At 44.7% G+C, this 19118-nt stretch overlaps 1 protein-coding gene across 1 annotated transcript in view; it reads left to right on the top strand.

Annotated features, from left to right (window-relative positions):
• The window catches only part of LOC147901299 (uncharacterized), a 221363-nt gene that overhangs the window by 178938 nt on the left and 23307 nt on the right, over window positions 1-19118 (top strand). The window contains exons 14-16 of the mRNA XM_087376466.1: window positions 3537-3734; window positions 8981-9166; window positions 9773-9937. Of these exons, the coding sequence (XP_087232592.1) occupies window positions 3537-3734; window positions 8981-9166; window positions 9773-9937 (549 nt within the window). The remainder of the gene's footprint in view (window positions 1-3536; window positions 3735-8980; window positions 9167-9772; window positions 9938-19118) is intronic.

Raw genomic sequence — 19118 nt, 5'->3', positions numbered from 1 at the left:
ATGTTGATGTATACATGTATATATTGATGCATACAATTTTGATATATGGAGAAAATGGACATGAAAACCATCTAAATTGGATCTTGCCGTTCGATTTGATATATGACATGATCCCATTTGGTTTGTAAGTCCAAAGATATGGGGTCCTACTTTTAGGGCCTGGATGCCTAAAATAGGCAGCGCGTTAAAGATACGAGGTCCTACTTTTAGGGCCTGGATGCCTAAAATAGGCAGCGCGTTAAGCCTGGATGCCTAAAATAGGCAGCGCGTTAACGCGCTGCCTATTTTAGGCATCCAGGCCCTAAAAGTAGGACCCCGTATCTTTGGACTTGCATATCCAAATGGGGTCATGTCATATATCAAATCAAACGGCAAGATCCAATTTAGATGGTTTTCATGTCCATTTTCTCCATCAACTAAAACTATATTCATCAAATAATGTTGTTGATCAATTTTTGACATACCCCCCCAAAATCAAGACCCCCATTGCAAAGAAAGGTAAAGAACACAAGTGCTTGTTGTTATGCTCAAGAGACAACAAAATGCATGACATGGGAAACCAATGGGGTCTTACTTTTAATGTTTGTATGTATGTATGTATGTATGTATATATATGCATGTACATACATACATACATACATATATATATATATATATATATATATGTATGTATGTATGTATATGTTGATGCATACAATTTTGATATATGGAGAAATGGACATGAAAATCATCTAAATTGGCTCTTGCGGTTTGATTTGATATATGACATGACCCCATTTGGATATGCAAGTCCAAAGATACGGGGTCCTACTTTTAGGGCCTGAATGCCTAAAATAGGGAGCGCGTCAACGCGCTGCCTATTTCATGCATTTAGGCCTCAAAAGTAGGACCCCATTGGCTTGAGTTTGTGGTCACGTATTGACTTTAACATAATAGTCTATAGGATACTGGATGAGCACTCAACATAGTGGTTAGATGCATTCATTTCTAGTTCCAATAGAACTATCATTCAGACATTGGTCATAATAGAAATATGGAGGGCTAAAATCCTTTTTTGGCTCCCTAAGTTTTTTAAAGCATGGTATTGTCCAGATTACATAGGTATTTTCACTAAGCAAAATTAATCCTTATGATGAAAATGTGTTTTTTTTCTTTTGACATAGTTAGTTCTGTTTCCATGTTTTTGGATCGAATGTATGGATGATCTTCTGCAAGCATAAAAGACATGATATGTATATGTAGCACATGATCATGTTTATATATTTTCAGTCATATATTCTACATTGTGATCTATCATTATCTTGCTGTGTGGATGTTCAATCTGAGTAGTGTTTGCTTTTTTTATCGCAAATTTTATGTATTGTTGTGTCTCTACCTCTCCACAACGACTCAAATTGATAGTATGGGGATGAAAGAGAAGTTAATTGTGAGTTTCAGGCATGCCTTCATTGTTGGAATATGTTTAATTTGCTTATGATCACATCAATTGTTCCAATGATATTGAGAGGAATAAGATGCTGGATGAGGTTCTCGCTCGCTTGAAACCTATTTAATCTTGCTCGCTTATTTGGGGCTGCTCGCTTTTCTTTGCTCGCTTTTTGGTAATCCTCTTCTCTCGATGCCCTAACTACGGTGTTCTCCTCACAAATACAAAAGCCATAGGATTTATTCCAACTAATGTGGGCACTTACTTAAATACAAAATAAATCCAAGGCCGTTTCGAAGGAGGTGAAAATTTGGGGACTGGCATCCAAAAAAAACAGTATTGTCATCATGTGAAGCTCACTATCTAAAACCTCCTCATCCTACCTAAGGGGAAATCTCAGACCAAAGATATGTGCCTGAGATCTCAAAAAGATGCTTTTCAATACAAGAACAGGGCAAGAGGGCATTGTGGCGGACTGATCTAGAAATCTGAAACCTCACTCCTCTCTAAGACCAAGGCTGCAGTAGGCGGAGACTGTACCACTTTACCGAAACAACCTCTAATTTAAGACAATATGGGCTGGTAACCCTTCGAAAGCCCCGGGAAAGAAGTGTCACTAGGGATGGCGGCACATGGTATGTCATATCCATATCATCAATTGTGAAACCATGGTACCATTGTATGAAGAATACTAGATGCAGGGACTGCTCCACGAGGGCGTGGGGAGTGTCGGGGGAACTCAACTAGAGAAGAAAGACACTCTCCCATGAATTGTACTTCCTAAAGGTGGTCACCCTCTAGCGCCAAACTCACATAGATCCAATCTCTAACCTAGGTCCTCATGGGCATGAGACCTACTATGCGACCCACCACCAATGCTATGTCCTACAAAGGCTGAACTACATTATTCACCTACTGCTTGTCCTAGGGAGAGGGAAATCTGAACAGTTGTGGGAGTTCAGGGAGTTGTCATAAGAGCCCCTCTAGCCAGTCATCACTAGGATTATAACCCCAAGAAGGCAAAGAAGAGATTGCTCTTGCTACTAGCAAAAGGAAGAGGTGAAGTAAGGGATGAAAAAAGGAATAAAAAGTGGGATGGAGTCTGAGGAAAAGGAAAGGGGATTATGGGAAACAGCCACCTAGAAAATACTGCCTGGGCTGGCACAAAACCAGCCTTCAGAAATAGAAAAATGATGGGGGCTTACAGGCTCAAGGCTGGCGTGGTTCCTCAGCAAATATCAGGGCCAAGATCCTTTGCTGAAGACCTGCGAAAAAAACCGAAGGCTGTCTCTAAATGCAGGCTGCAAGACAAAAGGCCAGAAAGCCCAACAACTCCAAAAGGCAGCTGGGCAGCCAGAAAAGCTGGGGGGCAGAACCTCGGGCTGTTCGAGCAGACCATGGAGAGGCAGAGGAGGTAGAACGCGGCAGGTTGGAGAAAAGGGGGTAGAAGAGGAGAAAAGTAGAAGCATGGTGTGAGCGGGAGGAAGCGGGAGAAATGGAGAGGCAATCGGGGAGGGGGTTGTACGAAGAGGCGGAGGAGGGGGTGGGAGCTCATGGCCAGAAGAAGAGAAGGCGGAGGGAGCTAGTGAGTGAGGGTCGAGGGAGAAGCGGGAGCAGCAGGGTGCACAACTCACATTAGCAAGTGTGGTAGGGGTTAAGGAATTACATGTAGTATCCCATGATTTTCTCTCTCAACAATGAGCATGGAATAGGTATAACGAATTCTTAACTCTTAGTACTTTTTACTGTTGTAATGTTTATCAATCAATGTTGAATTGTGTTTTATATGCAATTAGAAACATGATGTTCCATTGCAACAATTCTTCTATTCGAATGATTAAAGATGACCATTTAGCACTATTGTTGATGCTTTGATTCATATCTTCATCCATTAATCTTTATCTCATGAGTTTAGATTATAACAGCTAGCTTGCTCTAAATGGTTCTTGACAGTATAGATTCTTAATATATTTCATTCTGTAAACTAGAATTCGTAAAGCCTTGTGGTATATTGGACGCATAATTTGAATGTTCACATTTATATATAGTCTTTAAGCTACCTGACAAGGTATCTATATTGTCTTGTGTTGGTAACCAATCATTGACCCAGGTTAGTAAAGTTGCAATGGCTGATCTTAAGGATAAAGTAAAGAGATTGGAAGTGGAATTCAACATGTTGCAAGGTGAACTCCTTTACAAGGACAAGGTTCTACATCGAATGAGAAAAGAGTTTGTGGGTAGTGTGCAATCCCGATTCCATTTGCGAACAGAGCTTATCAAGTGTTCTAAGGCTCTACAACAACAAAAGGTTTGATGCAATTATCAAGATTTTTACAATCCATGTATCATATTCATAAAATACTCAGCTAGAGTAGGATTTTGCACAACCAAAGAATTTTATACGGGACAGTGTGCAATCCCGATTCCATTTGCGAACAGAGCTTATCAAGTGTTCTAAGGCTCTACAACAACAAAAGGTTTGATGCAATTATCAAGATTTTTACAATCCATGTATCATATTCATAAAATACTCAGCTAGAGTAGGATTTTGCACAACCAAAGAATTTTTATACGGGACAGATTATGTGCCTTAAGGTATAACGTTTTTTATCTCAATATTAGAAAATGAAAGTAAGTTTTTGATGTGTCAACATAGAGCATATGTATAAAAATGCATAGAACCCCTAAGGGAGCAAGGATCTTGGGTGCGAGAAGCAAGTAAGACATGCCATGGGTGTCACTGATGGTGCGTAGACGAGTGCTAATCGATAGTGTCAACGATGTGTGAGCGGTGCAAGTGCAGGGGTGATGTGAGCAAGAAGAAGACTAAAGCGGAACAACATCATAAAAGCCAACCCTCGACATGAACGGAGCAAAACTCCAACCACACGACACAGGGTCCGTTGTACTAGGTGAAGGGAGAGGAGGGAAGGAGAACACAACTGGAAGAGATCTTAGAGAAGCGAGCAGAGATGGGAAGTAGCATAGTTCATTTGAAGGAATGAATCATATACTCATGAGAGTTACACCAGATGATTGATACACCAGGAGAAGATACACACGAGGTGAGCTCTTGACTCTAGCCTCTCACTCCCTCACTCACGCCCTCCGCCTCTGCTAGAATGTCCCCCTCTTTTCCCCGTTTCCCCCTCTTCACCTTCTCCTCATCTGCTCCCCCCAATTGGAAATCTCCTTCCCTCCTTCCTATTGGATGTCTTCCTGCATCCTTAGCCGTTTCGCTGTTTGTTGGCCGCTTCATCCTTGATGGCTTCTGCAACACTCCAGCTTGTTCTGAGTCAGCGAATCCTGTGCTCCATGTGTACACCTGTCTATTCCATGTGCTTCTGATACTAGTTGATTGTGAGGGTTGGTGCACCACCTATACCTCTTAACTGTTGGATTGCTTCCCTGTGCACCAACAAGTACCTCCTGTGCACCTGCGCACTCTGCTGGACTGCTTTCCATGTGCACCAACAGGTGTACCCCTGTGCACCATTGCACCAGTACTTCACTCTAATCAACTTTGACCATGGTTGAACGAGGTTGAGGTTTGGTACTCTTTAGTCATGTACTACTCCCGTCATATCCAAGTCATGTCCAAGTCTTGTACAAGTCATGTCCAAGTCATGCCTGGGTCTTGTACAAGTCATGTACTGCCAAGTCATGTCCTAGTCTTGTACAAGTCATGTACTGCCAAGTCATGTACTGTCAAGTCATGTCCAAGTCAAGTCATGTACTATTTGCTCCAGAGTGACCAAGATGTGAACACATGTGAACACGATGCGACTAGGTGTGACCAAGGTGTGACTCTGGGTGGGAGTCCTGACCGGAGGCTCAAGAGTACAACAATATCCATTAAAAGAGATGATGCCTGGTACAAACTATGGTATGAATGTTGAACACCTAGAATAACACCAGAAACACCCATCTCTATGGCTGCGCAACACAATATCTAATCCGACAAAGCCTAAGCCTCATATACAATAATCCATGACAGTAGTAGACCGTAGAAAAGGAGAGTGCCATGGAGTTGGAAAAACCATTCAATCCAAAATGATTGCTATGATGGATCAGAGGTTGTTGTATACACTTTGTTGTGAAACACTTGTGTCCATGTAATGCTTCATGGTATCGTGTACCAGTTGTTGATATTAACCATGGAGATGGCTACGTTAGGAGGGTGTCAACCCATCTAATTCCTAGCACTTGCCCTTGTGGAGGGCAAGAAGTGCAGTCCTAAATTCCATATTGGTGAAAGGTGCATCAAGTGAGACTCTCATGTGTATGATTTCACCAATGCTAGAATACCCTGCCAAACTCTATATTTGGCATCATCTTTGGCATGCGTATCAAGACTTGTTGAAAGGAGAGAAGCATAAAAACAGTAGCTATACGTAAGACGGCATTAGGATCTAACTGTAAAACCTCATCAAAGTCAATAAGTTGAGAAACACTTTCTCTACACCAAGAGTAGAGAAGAAGTGTTTATTGACTCTTCATTCCCTTTTGAATTCTTAAATCATTCCCATGCATGAAAGGCATACTTTGCTCTTTGATCTAACAAAACCTGTTGATAAACCCTTGCTACTGCAGCAAGGGGCTTCTGAATCCAAGCATCTATGGGCTCTTCCCTCTCTAGGGCTCCTAGCTGCTATCGAAGGCCAATCTGCGAACTTCTTTTCTTCTTTAACTAATTCTGGAGCGGTAGAGTTTGTGCCCTCTACCTTTGGAGACGCGGATCTTGGTTTTTCTATGGACATAGCATCTTCTTCCAGAGACGTAGGGAGTCTTTCCCCTATGGACTTCCCTCCTATCCCCTACTCTTGGAGATCTTCTACATAGGAGGGAGATGTTTCTGCCACTAGGTCGTGTAAGGTTTTCCAGCCTACTTAGATGGAATATGAGGGACTTGGCAATGTGCCTCATCGCCGCCGCCGAAGGAAGTTGATTCAAAATCGGCTTCATCCAAGTGTCACTAGGAGTCCTATCGATTTTCTATTTATTAATGAACACAAGGATGCGAAAGATTGTGCAAAGTCGGATAAATTTCTTTCTAGTCATACCTTTTGATGTCCTGCTTTGGGCGCTAGCAAAGGAACCCACATTTCAGTTTCAGATTCATTTCTTTCCCTTATGGTTGGACTTGGTATCACTACACCCTCATGAGCATAGTGCATCATACTATTGATTGGGGGACTTAAGGTTGGTCTTCTGGACCTTTATCCCCTCCACAAAAGAGGGGATCATGTTCTTTTTTGAAAGAAACTTGTCTCTTGGGTCCCAATTGCAATTTGAAAAAACATGGATTACTGAAGATGACTTTAAATGGTGGAGTTGCCCTCATACAAAAAGTGGGGAAAAGAGATCATGGAGTTGGGAACTTGGAGTTACGCTAGCCCTCTTTTGTTAGGCAAGCATTCACTCACTTGAGAGCGCAGCTTGGGATGCCTTCCTTTTCTAGTTCAGTGGCAGAGATGTTTGAACAAATGATGCCTTTCACACTTTGCCTTTGTCACTCCAGTTTTCATGATTGAACAAGAGAGTGAAGATGCATCCACATGCAAATAGATGGATTTATGTTGATGATTGGGCATAGACAAAGATGGCTCGGTATATATTTCACCAAGGATATGCACCTCAGATCAATTTTGGTGGTTATGATGATTCATGAGCCTCATTTGAGACACTGCTCTGCCAATATTAGGATTCCATATGCTTTGTATGTAGAGGAGGGCCTCATAGAGGATGGGTTTACAGATTTGGGTGTCTCATATGCTGGGTGGAGTGCCATCTCCTTCACATGTGGAGGTAGCCCTTTTTGGTATTAGTGATTTTTATCATACCATCCCTAGTACCAAGACACATGACACATGAGATTCTTATGAACCAAACACAGTGCTGGATTCCGTAAAATCCTTGCCTACAAAAGAGCCGATGAGGTAGAAGCCATATCCTTCCCTTGATCGATGAAGGGTGTCCGAAGAGCTAACGGGGAAGGTGGCTGCTCTAATGAAATGCCAATACCTAGAAGAGGATCCGAAAGAGCATCATCACTGGCATGGGTTAGAGCTGGCTAAGGGGTATCACTGGCCACGATCTTAATTGGGTTAGGAGCATGACTAGCCACAACCAAAACCCAGATATCATTGGCCTTGACCAAAGCATAGACTGAGGCAAGAGAAGGGGCCTCCTGATCTGGAAGTGATGGGTGCTAGGCATGCAGGATGCACCAAAGGAACACTTTGACGAGGATGAGGCTGGGCTGCACACCAGCAAACTCTTTTGGCCGCCTTTTCTTCTTCTTTGGGTAAACTCTAGGGAAATGCCCAAAAGTCCTAGATACCCGACATTGATCCTGCTTTCCTGGAATCTTGACTCTTTGCCAAAAATGTAGTTTTTGGAGCATGATACGGTCGTCGGAAATATTAGGCTCAGATACGATGGCCCTAACTTTGGGAATCCCGTCCGATCTGATCACCTCCTCTTCGAAAGAGGGTAAACCAGCAAGAGTCAGGATCTGTGTGACCAGCCCAAAGGAATTTCCAATCATGGCTAGGAGCCTATGGTAAACGTGAGGGGCAGACCTGGGAATCAGATGAACAGTGAAGTCACCTACCTGTCCTCCTCTACAAGATTGAAGCCTAAAGAGAAGGCGCGGCCGGTGGAAGGGTCGAGGATTGAATGGATGGCTGGCCATTCATCAACCAAGGGTGGAGGGCTGGTTCGAACAAAGTTATGACTAGTCCATCGCTGAAAATGGAGGGGTAAGGTAGGGGCCGAGGGAGGGGGCTAAGAGGGCAAGGGAGGGGCTGAGAGGAGGGGAAGAGGGCTGGCATAGTAGATGGGCTGAGAGTGGGGATGGAAGCGAGTGAGGGGAGGGATGCAGAGGCAGGCCATGAGGGCGAGAGTGGGGGATGGAAGCGAGTGAGGGGAGGGATGCAGAGGGAGACCATGAGGGCGGGTGTGAGGGTAGCGGGAGGGTGGTAGAGTACCTAGAAGGAGGGGGAGGCAGTGGAAAAGGAGGTGGATGCAGCAGGGTTGGAGCCGGGGAAGGGGGGGGGGAGCAGCAGGCCATGGGGGTAGACATGCAGCGAGAAACAGGCAACGCAGGGGAGAGAGGCAGGGGAAGCTTCTAGGCAGCAGGAAGTTGGGCAGCTTGCTTCAGAGAAATAACAATTCTGGTGTTACCTCGGATAAATTACTCTATTCTCTCAATATAGAAGGCCATGTCATTAGCAAAACAAAACCAGGCAGCTTGTCATCCTATTTGATAGGGATTGCAAAACTGAAAACCTAAATCTATACATGTAGAAAGCACCGCCATCTTGAACTGAGAGTAAGGGAGCACTGCAGAGTTACACAATTGTGATCTCATAAACCATGCTTAAATTAACGACACTTTTTTGCTTTAGTAAACCACATAGGTCATTGAATGAGGATTTGGGTATCATATTTCTAGAAACCTGGTATCATTGCTTTTATATAATCTTTGATAAGTGCCTCATGCATTATGAGGGAGGGTAAGATTCAAAACCTATTAATTTGTTTTTGCAGGAACTTGTTGATGAGAAGCATATTGAAGTTGCAAGGATGAATGGTTTCATAAATTCTGCAGAGAAGGAGATGTCAACGTTTCGCAAACACTATGAAACATGTGTGCTTGATCGAAACCATGTTGGAATATCTCTGATTGATCGAAACGATGAGCTTTGCATCTTATATGAAAAGTCGAATGTGCAGGTAGGCAAGAAATCTTAGAATGTCATCTCATATCTTCAACACGTGCATTTCTAGAGTTTTCCCCCTGAAAGTTTAGATTGATAACATCACTCATGGACTCATGTTACAACTAGTATCAGCTTCCTAAATTATTGTTCATCTATCTTTAATTGCAGCATTTATCTTCTATTATACTGTGTTGTGCCCCAGAATATTTTATGCATAGGGAATCTCTCCTTCCCATCAGGAAACTGACTGACTTCACCAAATTCTTTAATTGATGAGTACCATTATTTCTGCATTGATCCTTCCTCTAGTCTTATGTTTTTATAGAACATTCAATCCTAGAGCAATTCATGGGATTTAGATCAGGCCTGTTCACATGATACATGTCATTACTATGCTAATAATAGATTATTCTCCTTCAAAATGAAAAAGGCCAAAGTAACAGATGAAACTGGAGTTATACCAGCCATGTGAGAAAAGTTTGGAGATGACAACATGCAAGAAATAGAAATCAGCCCAGATTTATACCTCATAATTTAATCCTCTTCTACTGAGTTTAATCAATGGACCACTTCTAATAAAATTTATTTTGAAAAATAGTGGTTTCTTTTCTGGCATCAGGAGGAACTGTTCAGAATTTCGGATATTGAAATGTCAAAAAGGGACAACGAGATATCTTTCTTAAAGCATCAAGTAGGGAGCTTGGAGAGATCGATTCTCATATGCTACACATTTGTTCCCAAAAGCCGGGAGCTTCGAAACTCCATCACAGATCTAAAGCATGAGGTATTCCATCTGCATATCACCATTATCATACAGCATGGCAAGCTCATTCAAGCTTATTAGATTCCATATTAAAGTTGACTGAGATGGATGTTCATTTAATTCAATTCACTATTAACCTGCTCAATAATAGATGCTGGTCGGACTCTCATTTCCTCTTCCCTTGTATGTTTAATACTGTACTTTAAGGAATACATTGTAAGTTCACATCATAGAAATAGGAAGGAAGTGAAATCCTCTTGTGACATCCTGTTGTGAAAGATATTAAAAAAGTGTGTAACTAGACTTACCATGCCACCTCATAATATGCCACAATAGCACGACTTAAGAAACCCTAACATGCACCTGATCCTCTGCATCTTGCTGGCTGGCTGCTATCACACCCAAACAGAGGTGGTTGAGAGGAAGGGAAGAAGCAGAGGGGTAGAATGGAGGTGGAAGTACAAGAAGGGGAGGAAGGAAGGCAGGATGGCAAGGAGGAGGGTGATTGGAAGGCTAGTAGGAGGTTAGGAATCCTCTTCTTCCAAAAGATCTCTTCTCCTAGCACCTTTTTAGCAACCCTTGTTCGTATACGCACTTGCACCCAATACTTTCCTTTCACTCCTATCATGCAACCCCTTGTGCACTTGTACCACCATACCTCTCATACACTTGCACATAGCACCTTTTTTGCTTGAACCACAGATACATATAACAAGTGACAAATTAGGGAAGCACATGTAGAAAGGAAGATGCCTCACACTAGCGGCCTTTGGCCACTAATAATACTTTGGAAGAGTATGTGCCCATCCCTCAAACAGTGGCCCATTGAAGACAAGAGGTCCATGTGATGGCCTCGGGAAAAGAACAACTCCCATAAGGAGTGCAAGGAAGCGCATCTTTCATTGCAATCCAAACAAGTGTAATGGCAAGCACAAAGAGATGAGCGACTAGTTAGAGGTAGCTCTGCTATGGGGTGAGGCAATGGCTTGGCCACCCAATAGTCAATCATAGACGGATTCACATAAAAAGTCCTGGAATAATCTGGTGGCTTTACACTTGAAATATGAGTCAAGGATTCCTTAACTGCCTCAAACACCTCTTCACTCTCTGTTGTTCATTTCAAAGGCTCAGATTTTACCACCTGCTGAAGAGGATACAAAATCTGAGATAACATATGAATAAATCTCGATAGATACTTCACCTTCTGGAGAAAGGTATGCAACTACTTGGTATTCTCAGGAGAGGACAGCATAACTAAAGCTTTTACTTTACCTGGATCTGGCTCGATCCCATTCTCAGATACAATATGCTCCAATATTTTAATGCTGGTCTGAGCTAACTGAGTCTTCTTAGGATTTAATTGACCACCATTATTATCAATCTCATAAGATACCTGATCCAGCTTGCCACAGTGCTCCCTTCTTCCACTGTACACACAGATGTCATCAATAAACACTTTACAAAATTTATCCAGGAAAGGTGATAAAATCAGTTCTGAATTCTCCTGATAGTGCGAGGGGCCGTTGGTAACTCCAAAAGGCATTTTCCTGTAACAAAAACAGCCCCAGGGGGTAATGAAAGTAGTCTTGATTTGATTTTCCTGGGCTATGGCTATTTGGAAGTACCCTGAATATCCGTCACACAAGCTGTACATTTCATGACCCGCCACTTTATCAAGAATATCATCTAGAAAAGGCAGAGGATAGTGGTTTCTCTTTGTCATTGCATTCAGAGGTTTGTAATCAACACAAACTCTCCATTTGTCTACACCTTTTGGCACTATGACCACAGGACTTATCCAATCAGAGTGAACTACAGGATAAATTATTCCTACCTTGAGAAGATTATCTACCTCTTCCTTGAGCACATCTCTGTGTTCCGGGCTTAATCTCCTTATTTTCTGAAAAACAGGTTTGCCACGTTCCTTCAGCTCAATCCTCAGAGGCTTCCCTTTAAATCCCGTGATCTCCTCATAAGAGGTGATAAACAAATTGGGGTATTTCTGCAACATCTTCAAATATTCTTCTTTCTCCTCAACATTGAGATCAGGATTCAATGATTGATCAATCAACACCTGGTTTAATTCTTGAGAACATTTGGGCTGCATTAAATCCTCGATAACCTCAAACCTATCCACCTCTTCCTCACCGAACCCTGCTGCTCCCACAAAATCCACCTGTGAATCCTCATCTACCAAATCCACCAATGCTATTGTTCCTCCATCACTTTCTGAAATCACCGAACTCTCATCCTCATTGCTGGTTTCGCTTCTCTCTTCCTCTTCACTTGCTGAATCTGAAACTTCAGCCTTGCTTACCATATCCAAATTCAATTTCTTCCCATTCGTATGTACAGAATAGATTCCTTTCTGCCAATTCTGAATTGCACCTACCTTCCTCAACCACGGCCTTCCAAGAATCAAAGGATAGGCTCCCAACCCCGCAGGCATCACATGACAATCCACTCGACATGAAACACTGAATGCCTCAACCTCCAGACGAGGTACTATCCCTCGAGTCTTCACCTTGGAGTGGTTTGCCATTTTGATGCGATAACTAGAGGAGTGGGATATCTTCAGTCCTAATCTTTCCACACAAGCCTGGGTAATTACACAAATTTGTGCACCTCCATCTATATAGGCCTCTCCAAAACCCTTTCCTTTATGCCAGGCTTCTACAGTAGGTAAAAGATCCGGCAACTTTGAGACAGACATCAGCTTAATTGTACCTTTATGAGAGTTCTTCTTTGCTGGATTTACAGCCCGCCTCCATTCTTTTTTAAGCTTTGGGCTTAGACCAATCATTTGAGCAAATGTAAAGTCCGGTTTCCTCGCTGAAAGATCTTCCACCAAATCATAATCTCCCTGCTCCTTCCCCATGGGATAATCTGTAGTTCTGTACTTCCTTCTGGGATTCCTGCTCTTCTTCTTTTGGTAGGTCATCATCTCCTCAGACTGCTTCCCCTTCTTTGCACTCGGACCAACCTCCTCTTGTCTATCTCTCTTCCCTAATGGCATGACATCTTTAACTTCCTCCAACTCCAACAAGCCAAATGTAACTGCCTTACCTTTCCCTTTCTCTTCTGCAGTGGCTTTATAGATTCCAGAGGTACTAGGCTGACCTGCATCTTTTACTTCTACACTATGATCATTCACCCTATTATTTAACCCTGTTGGCAATTGATAAACATCACCTCTAGCACGAGGAGGCTTATCACAATGTGTGCTGTAATGTCCCCACTCTCCACAATTAAAGCACTGGACACAAGGTGCAAATGACCCTTGACCTCGTCCTGCCTGCCACGGGCCTGAATTATTTGAAGAAGGCATACTGCCTCTGCCATAACCACCCGATGATCTACCTCTTCCCCTATCGTTCATCAAGTTCAAACTCAAACTCTTTATAAGCTCCGACATTTCATGAATTTCTTCTTTTATCCGACATTTCATGAATTTCTTCTTTTATATTCTCCTCCTTCTTGACTTCAGGCTTCTGTATTTCTGGCTTCACATGAGAGAGAATTTCAGGCACATGTTGAACCATTGGCATCTCTTGCATCATTTGTGACAATCTTATCAGCTTCCTCTCCTTCTCTTTTGCTACTCTAAGAGCATCCTCATAAGTGACCAGCTCTTTACATTCAATCTTTATCCTAATCTCCGGCTTCAGACCAGCAACAAACCTATCCTTTTTTATGACTCTGGGAGGAACTTCAGGTAATAAGGCCACCTGCCATTTATTCCACAACACGGTGAACTTACCGACATACTTATCCACTAACTGAGTCGGCTGTTGCTGCAATAAACATAGCTCTCTCCAAATGCCATTAGGATCTCTAACACACATAAATCTGTCCAGGAAAGCTGTCCTCACCTTTGGATAAGTCGGGTTTCTGTGAGCACCCTGATCATCACGCATCCTTGCAGAGAAAGTCTGCAGCCAAGTTCTCGCTTCTCCCAACAAACAAAAGGATAGAATTTGAAGAAGGACTTCTGGAGCATTCCTGTCTTTAATAAGAGCTGTGAACTCCAAACACTCTAAAAACCTCTCTGGGTCTTCATTGGGCAACCCGTGAAATCGAGGAAATTCATGAGCCATCTCTCCTCTTGACTAACTTATCTCAAACACACATCCAACCAGAAATACCACCGAACCTCTTCTGGGAAGAAAATAAAAATAATCACTCTACTGAAGAAAACTTACCCTGCATCTGACTGGCATTCTTCTTCCTAAGAGCAATCACCTTCAAAGCCTTTTGAACCTTAGCACGGAGATGTATCACCCGAAGTTCAACATCAAGGCATCTATCTCTCCTGTGTCCACACTCCCCACATAACTCACAATGAATCACTCTCATGCGAGGCTTTGTCTTCATAGTTTCAATCCCTAACCACACAGAAATTCAAGCAACATTCCCTAGCCAATTCTTCTGGACCGTTTTGTCTTGAGTACCCAATCTCAATTCAAAACTCCTCCTGTCCCCAGCAGGATCGCCAAAAAAGATGATAAGGAAAAAAAAGGAAAGACAACCAGGAATTATGTACTTCACCACATCAGATAGCTGAGACTTCATAGGGATCAGTTGCAATGTGGGCTCGTAGATGATGAGCTTATGAACCAGGTACTAGAGCATGTGTCTTTGTAATAGGCACTGAGACAAACCCCCACAAAAAAAAACTGACTGAACATGGATCACACAGACTCAAAGAGAGACAAAAGACTACACAGCCCGAAACAGACTGAACTTAAGTTGAACTTCCCCCCAAAACTCAGAAAATAGTTAGCCTCAGAATACTATGAACCCACAGCCCACGTGAAGGCTATCTTCGTGACTCTTCAAGATATCAACCCACAAGCTAACCTTATCAGATCTTTCCCAAGATCATCATCGAGCACTAGCAATGATGCAGCCCGCCATCTCTGGAGATTCTATCAGTTGAGGTCTTTGCAGCAACACCCGGTACCCGCCTGTGGCCAAAGGCCTCACTGTTTCCAACTTTGAAGCAACTGAGTGCTCACACCACAACTAGCCAACCCGTGCGCACATTGCAACACCCTCTTACTCACACACAACCTCCGTCCAAGGACCTCCAGCCAGCAGAAATGACGCCACAGCCATATAGCTCCTTCCAAAGCAAACTGCCCGCATAGTCATCCTCCTCAAATCCAGCAGCTCCCAATAAGAGCAATAGCCAGTGCTCTCCACGCTAGTGTGCTAGAGCTCGTCGCTCATCTCCACCTTCACAACTTCTCTCATGCTCATAGAGCTCATGGAGCTAGCGACGCCTTCCCCATGAAACCAAGAAGCGCATGGTGCATACTCTCTGTCGCTCACAGGCCTCTGCGTCGCTCTGAACCTCCAGCCAGCAGAAGCACCTCAAGCAACTACCATAGAGTTTGCTACAAGACTCCAGCCAGAGCCAATTGTGCCATAAAGTTCGTCAACATGAAGCACTTGGAGCCCATCTACTCCAAGCTCCTCCAGTCGAAATCCCAGACCTGTCACATACACAGTCACCACCACAACTTCCCTAGCTCACAAAGCTTTCTTTGTCAACACACACGATGTCTTAATGCACAGGTTTCAGCTTCCTGCTCACGCACGACCTCCCATCAACAATTGCGAGCCTCTCCAACCTCTCTGATCGTTCCACCTTTATTTCTCAGAGCCCCTACCTATGTAGATTCTTCCAGCATAAAACCGAATTTGCTCCCAGCCGCCATCTCCACGTAGCTCCAGCTCACAGCCTAGAAGCTCCCCTTCATCCATCACGTAGCCACCTTGCATGTGCAAGATGCCTTCCCAATCAGTCCAGCCACCTCAGCCTAATTTGCCACCTCATCGGTGACATTTTACCACTCTCAAGACATTTCTCCCAAATCACATTAAATGCACATTTTGGACCTTTAGTCACACAATTCCCACACACATTAGCATGCACATTAAAGCTTGCATGCAGCCCCGTACACACACATGAAAAGCCCTTTGTCATGGATACCATAACATATCAAATTCCTGTAACATGCAAGTGCACATTGACTCAGGAAAATATAAAAAAACCCTTCATGACTTGACTTTACATGACCCCAAAAACATTTCGCTTAATCACCACTGGACACTCTTGCTCTTGAAGTATGGTACAACCACATTGCATTTCATCATTTCCCATGAAGTCCTTGCAAAACATACTTTATTGTCTCTACCCTAGATGTGTACAGCTATGTGCCTACCCACAGCTATATACAGTGCTCAAAAACTTGATATAGGTTTTGTCCTATCACCGTTAGTTGCTGTACATACGTGTCCCATAACTGTAAATATGCTTGATCATCTAAAGTGTGTTACTCTCAATGTATAGGGAATGTGTGATGGTCGCAAATGGAAACTGGTCTGGATGTATATCAGCCAATTGGAGCCTGATATAGTTGCTTTGCAAGAGCATAATCAGCATATGTATGCTGGTCTAATAGGCCATTTTGACACTCCCCTCTTTCGGGAGGAAGGTGACTGAAAAAGGGCTAAGGAATTCAACCGAACAGCTGCTCCTCCTCCCCGTGAGCTACTGCCCCCCCCTCTCCCTCTCCCTCTTCCTTGCTGCCCCCCTCTCCCTCTCCCTCTCCCTCTCCCTCGCTGCCCCCTCTCGCTGCTCCTCCTCTCCCTCCCCTCTCGCCAGCCCCCTCTCCCTCGTCCCTCACCCTCCCTCTCCCCTTCCTCCTCCCCGCCCTCCCTCTCCCCCCCCCGCTGCCCCCTACCTCTCCCTCCCTGCTGCCCCTACCTCTCCCTCCCCGCCCTACCTCTCCCCCACCCGTCAGCCCCCCCGCTTCCCTTCTCCTCCCCTGTCCCCTCCCCCGTCATCCCTCTCCCCCCCTCGCTGCCCCCCTTCCTGCTGCCCCCTTCTCCTCCGCCCTCCCTCTCCCCCGCCAGCCCCCCCGCCCCCTTCTCCTCGCCCTCCCTCTCCCCCCCCCCCCGCTGCTCTCCCCCTCCTCCATCCTTTCCTCTCCCCTGCCCTCCCTTTCTCTCCCTCCTAACCTGCCCTCCTTTCCTCTACCCCTCCCCCTCCTTCCTCTCCCCCGCCCTCCCTTTCCCTCCCTCCTATCCCCCCCGCAAGGAGACCCCCCCCCCAAAAAAAAAAAAAAAAAAAAAGAGAGTCCTCCCTACCCCCTTCCTAACTCAGCTCCCCACGCCTCCCCCTCAGCCTACCTCCGTCTCCCCCTTCAATCTATCCTCTCCTTCCCTTCCCCTCTCTCCTACCCTCTCTTTCTCCTTCTTCCTGTGCCTGCGTTCAGGCAGTAGTTTCACGGACGGAGCTTTTTCAGTGTTGGAATCGGCCTTTTTACATCCATTGGCGAATGGATCCCCATTCAGCCAATCTCCGTCCACCTCCACCGGCCGCGAAAACCATCATTTTTCAGAAGACGAGTTGCAGCCGCTCAAGAAAGATGTGGAATTAGAGGGCTCCACATCACTTTTCGCCTGCATCTTTGGGTCACACCCTTCCAAATCACAGGCTAGAGATTGGATGCTGGCGGCGTTACCAGGAGACCTCGCCCCACACCTCAAGGATATTCGACTTTTGGGACGTGGATTCTTCCAAGTGGTTTTCGACTCCCACGAGTCCATAGCCCTTGTTCTCAAAGCTAATCCCCTGGCTTTGGGTTCGAGGAGGATCTTTCTTTTACCCTACACCTTGGGGTTCGATCTGGTCGAGGAGGACAGGTAGGTCACATCACTGTTCATTAGATTTCCTGGTCTTCCTCAGGTCTACCATCGACTGCTTGCTACTATCGGAGCCACATTCGGAGTGGTCACTGAGATCCCCTCCCTTCCTGGCATGCCTTCTTCCTTTGCAGAGGCAGTCAGTGCAGACAGGGTGCCTCGTGTTAGGGTCATTGTCTCTAACCCTAACATCTCAGATGACCACATTATGCTTCAACGTCCAGACGGCTCTCTCTTTCGACAGAGAGTCGAGATTTCAGGTAGACAGGACCAGTGCAGGATTTGCAGGACCCTTGGGCACTTTGCGAGAGACTGCCCAAGGAAGAGAAAAAGACCCAAGAGGTCTTCTGGTGCGGCTCCTTCACGTACTACCACGACTGCACCTCCCCAGCACCCTGTACCACGCACTCCAGGACCACCAAGAGCCACAGGGAGCCCTGCTTCGCGCACCCCAGGACCACCAGGGGCAGTAGGGTGCCCACTTTCTATATGACTTGGGGATCAGTGGCTTGGCTTGCTCTTTCAGGGCCCCATATATTTTTTGAGAGACTTGATTCCTCTTGGGCTCTTCACATCCGACGACACCTTGTGGAGTCGTGCTCTCTAGAGGATGTTCCGGCCGCTCTTTTCAGGGCTGCTCACTCCTCGGTCAACTCTCCATGGGAGATCCTAGCTAGCATTGCAGCATGGCACATTTATCACAGATAACATTGCCAATGCTTATATTAGGATTGAATATGCCAAATATATGCAGGAGGATGTTCTACTCTTGCAGGTAGATATTGCAAAAGCCTTTCACACAGTTTAATGGGATTTCATCTCGCAAAATACGCGAGCTTTGGGGTTTGGACAAAAAATGCAGCAGGTTATTTACTGGCTTTACAGAGATAGCAATGCGGCTTGCATTCTTTCTGGGGATATCTCTAATGAGTGGACTCTTCGTTGTTCGGTCCTCCAAGGACGCCCTCTCAGTGCTTTACTGTATGCCATTGCTACTCATCCTATGCTGCAATATGTTGATCATCTTGTGGCTATAGGATCACTTCATGGCTTGGAATTGGATGCTAATCGCAGCATGGTTGCTTAAGCTTATGCTGATGATTCTTTCTTTACCCCGAAATGATCTTGGTGCCTTGCAGGCTCTCTCTGTTTATGGTTTGGCAGTTGGTCTTCATGTTAATTTTCAGAAGTCTAAGTTGCTCCCTTTGCATTCCAAAGACTGGCATAGTCTATTATGGCCCAGGGATATCATTCCACCCACTCAGTTTGTTCGTTATCTTGGTTACCCTTTGGGGTGGGAACTCACTCGCCGACAACAAACTGATTGGGTTTTGGCTAAGCTTCGGAAAAAGCTTGAGTATTGGAAATTGGCAACCTGGCCTTTGCACGTTCGTCTTCGAATAGTGCAGTCCATCCTTGTGGCATATATTCAATTTTACTTGCCATTGATCATGTTCACTAAGGCAGATCTTACGTCTTTCATGTC

Source organism: Dipteris shenzhenensis, chromosome 6, assembly GCF_047967505.1.
Source record: "Dipteris shenzhenensis isolate YYH24624 ecotype China chromosome 6, Dip_SZ_1.0, whole genome shotgun sequence".
Taxonomy (NCBI): domain Eukaryota; kingdom Viridiplantae; phylum Streptophyta; class Polypodiopsida; order Gleicheniales; family Dipteridaceae; genus Dipteris; species Dipteris shenzhenensis.
The sequence above is the reverse complement of the archived record's forward strand: the minus strand, read 5'-3'. Positions and strand labels throughout refer to the sequence as shown.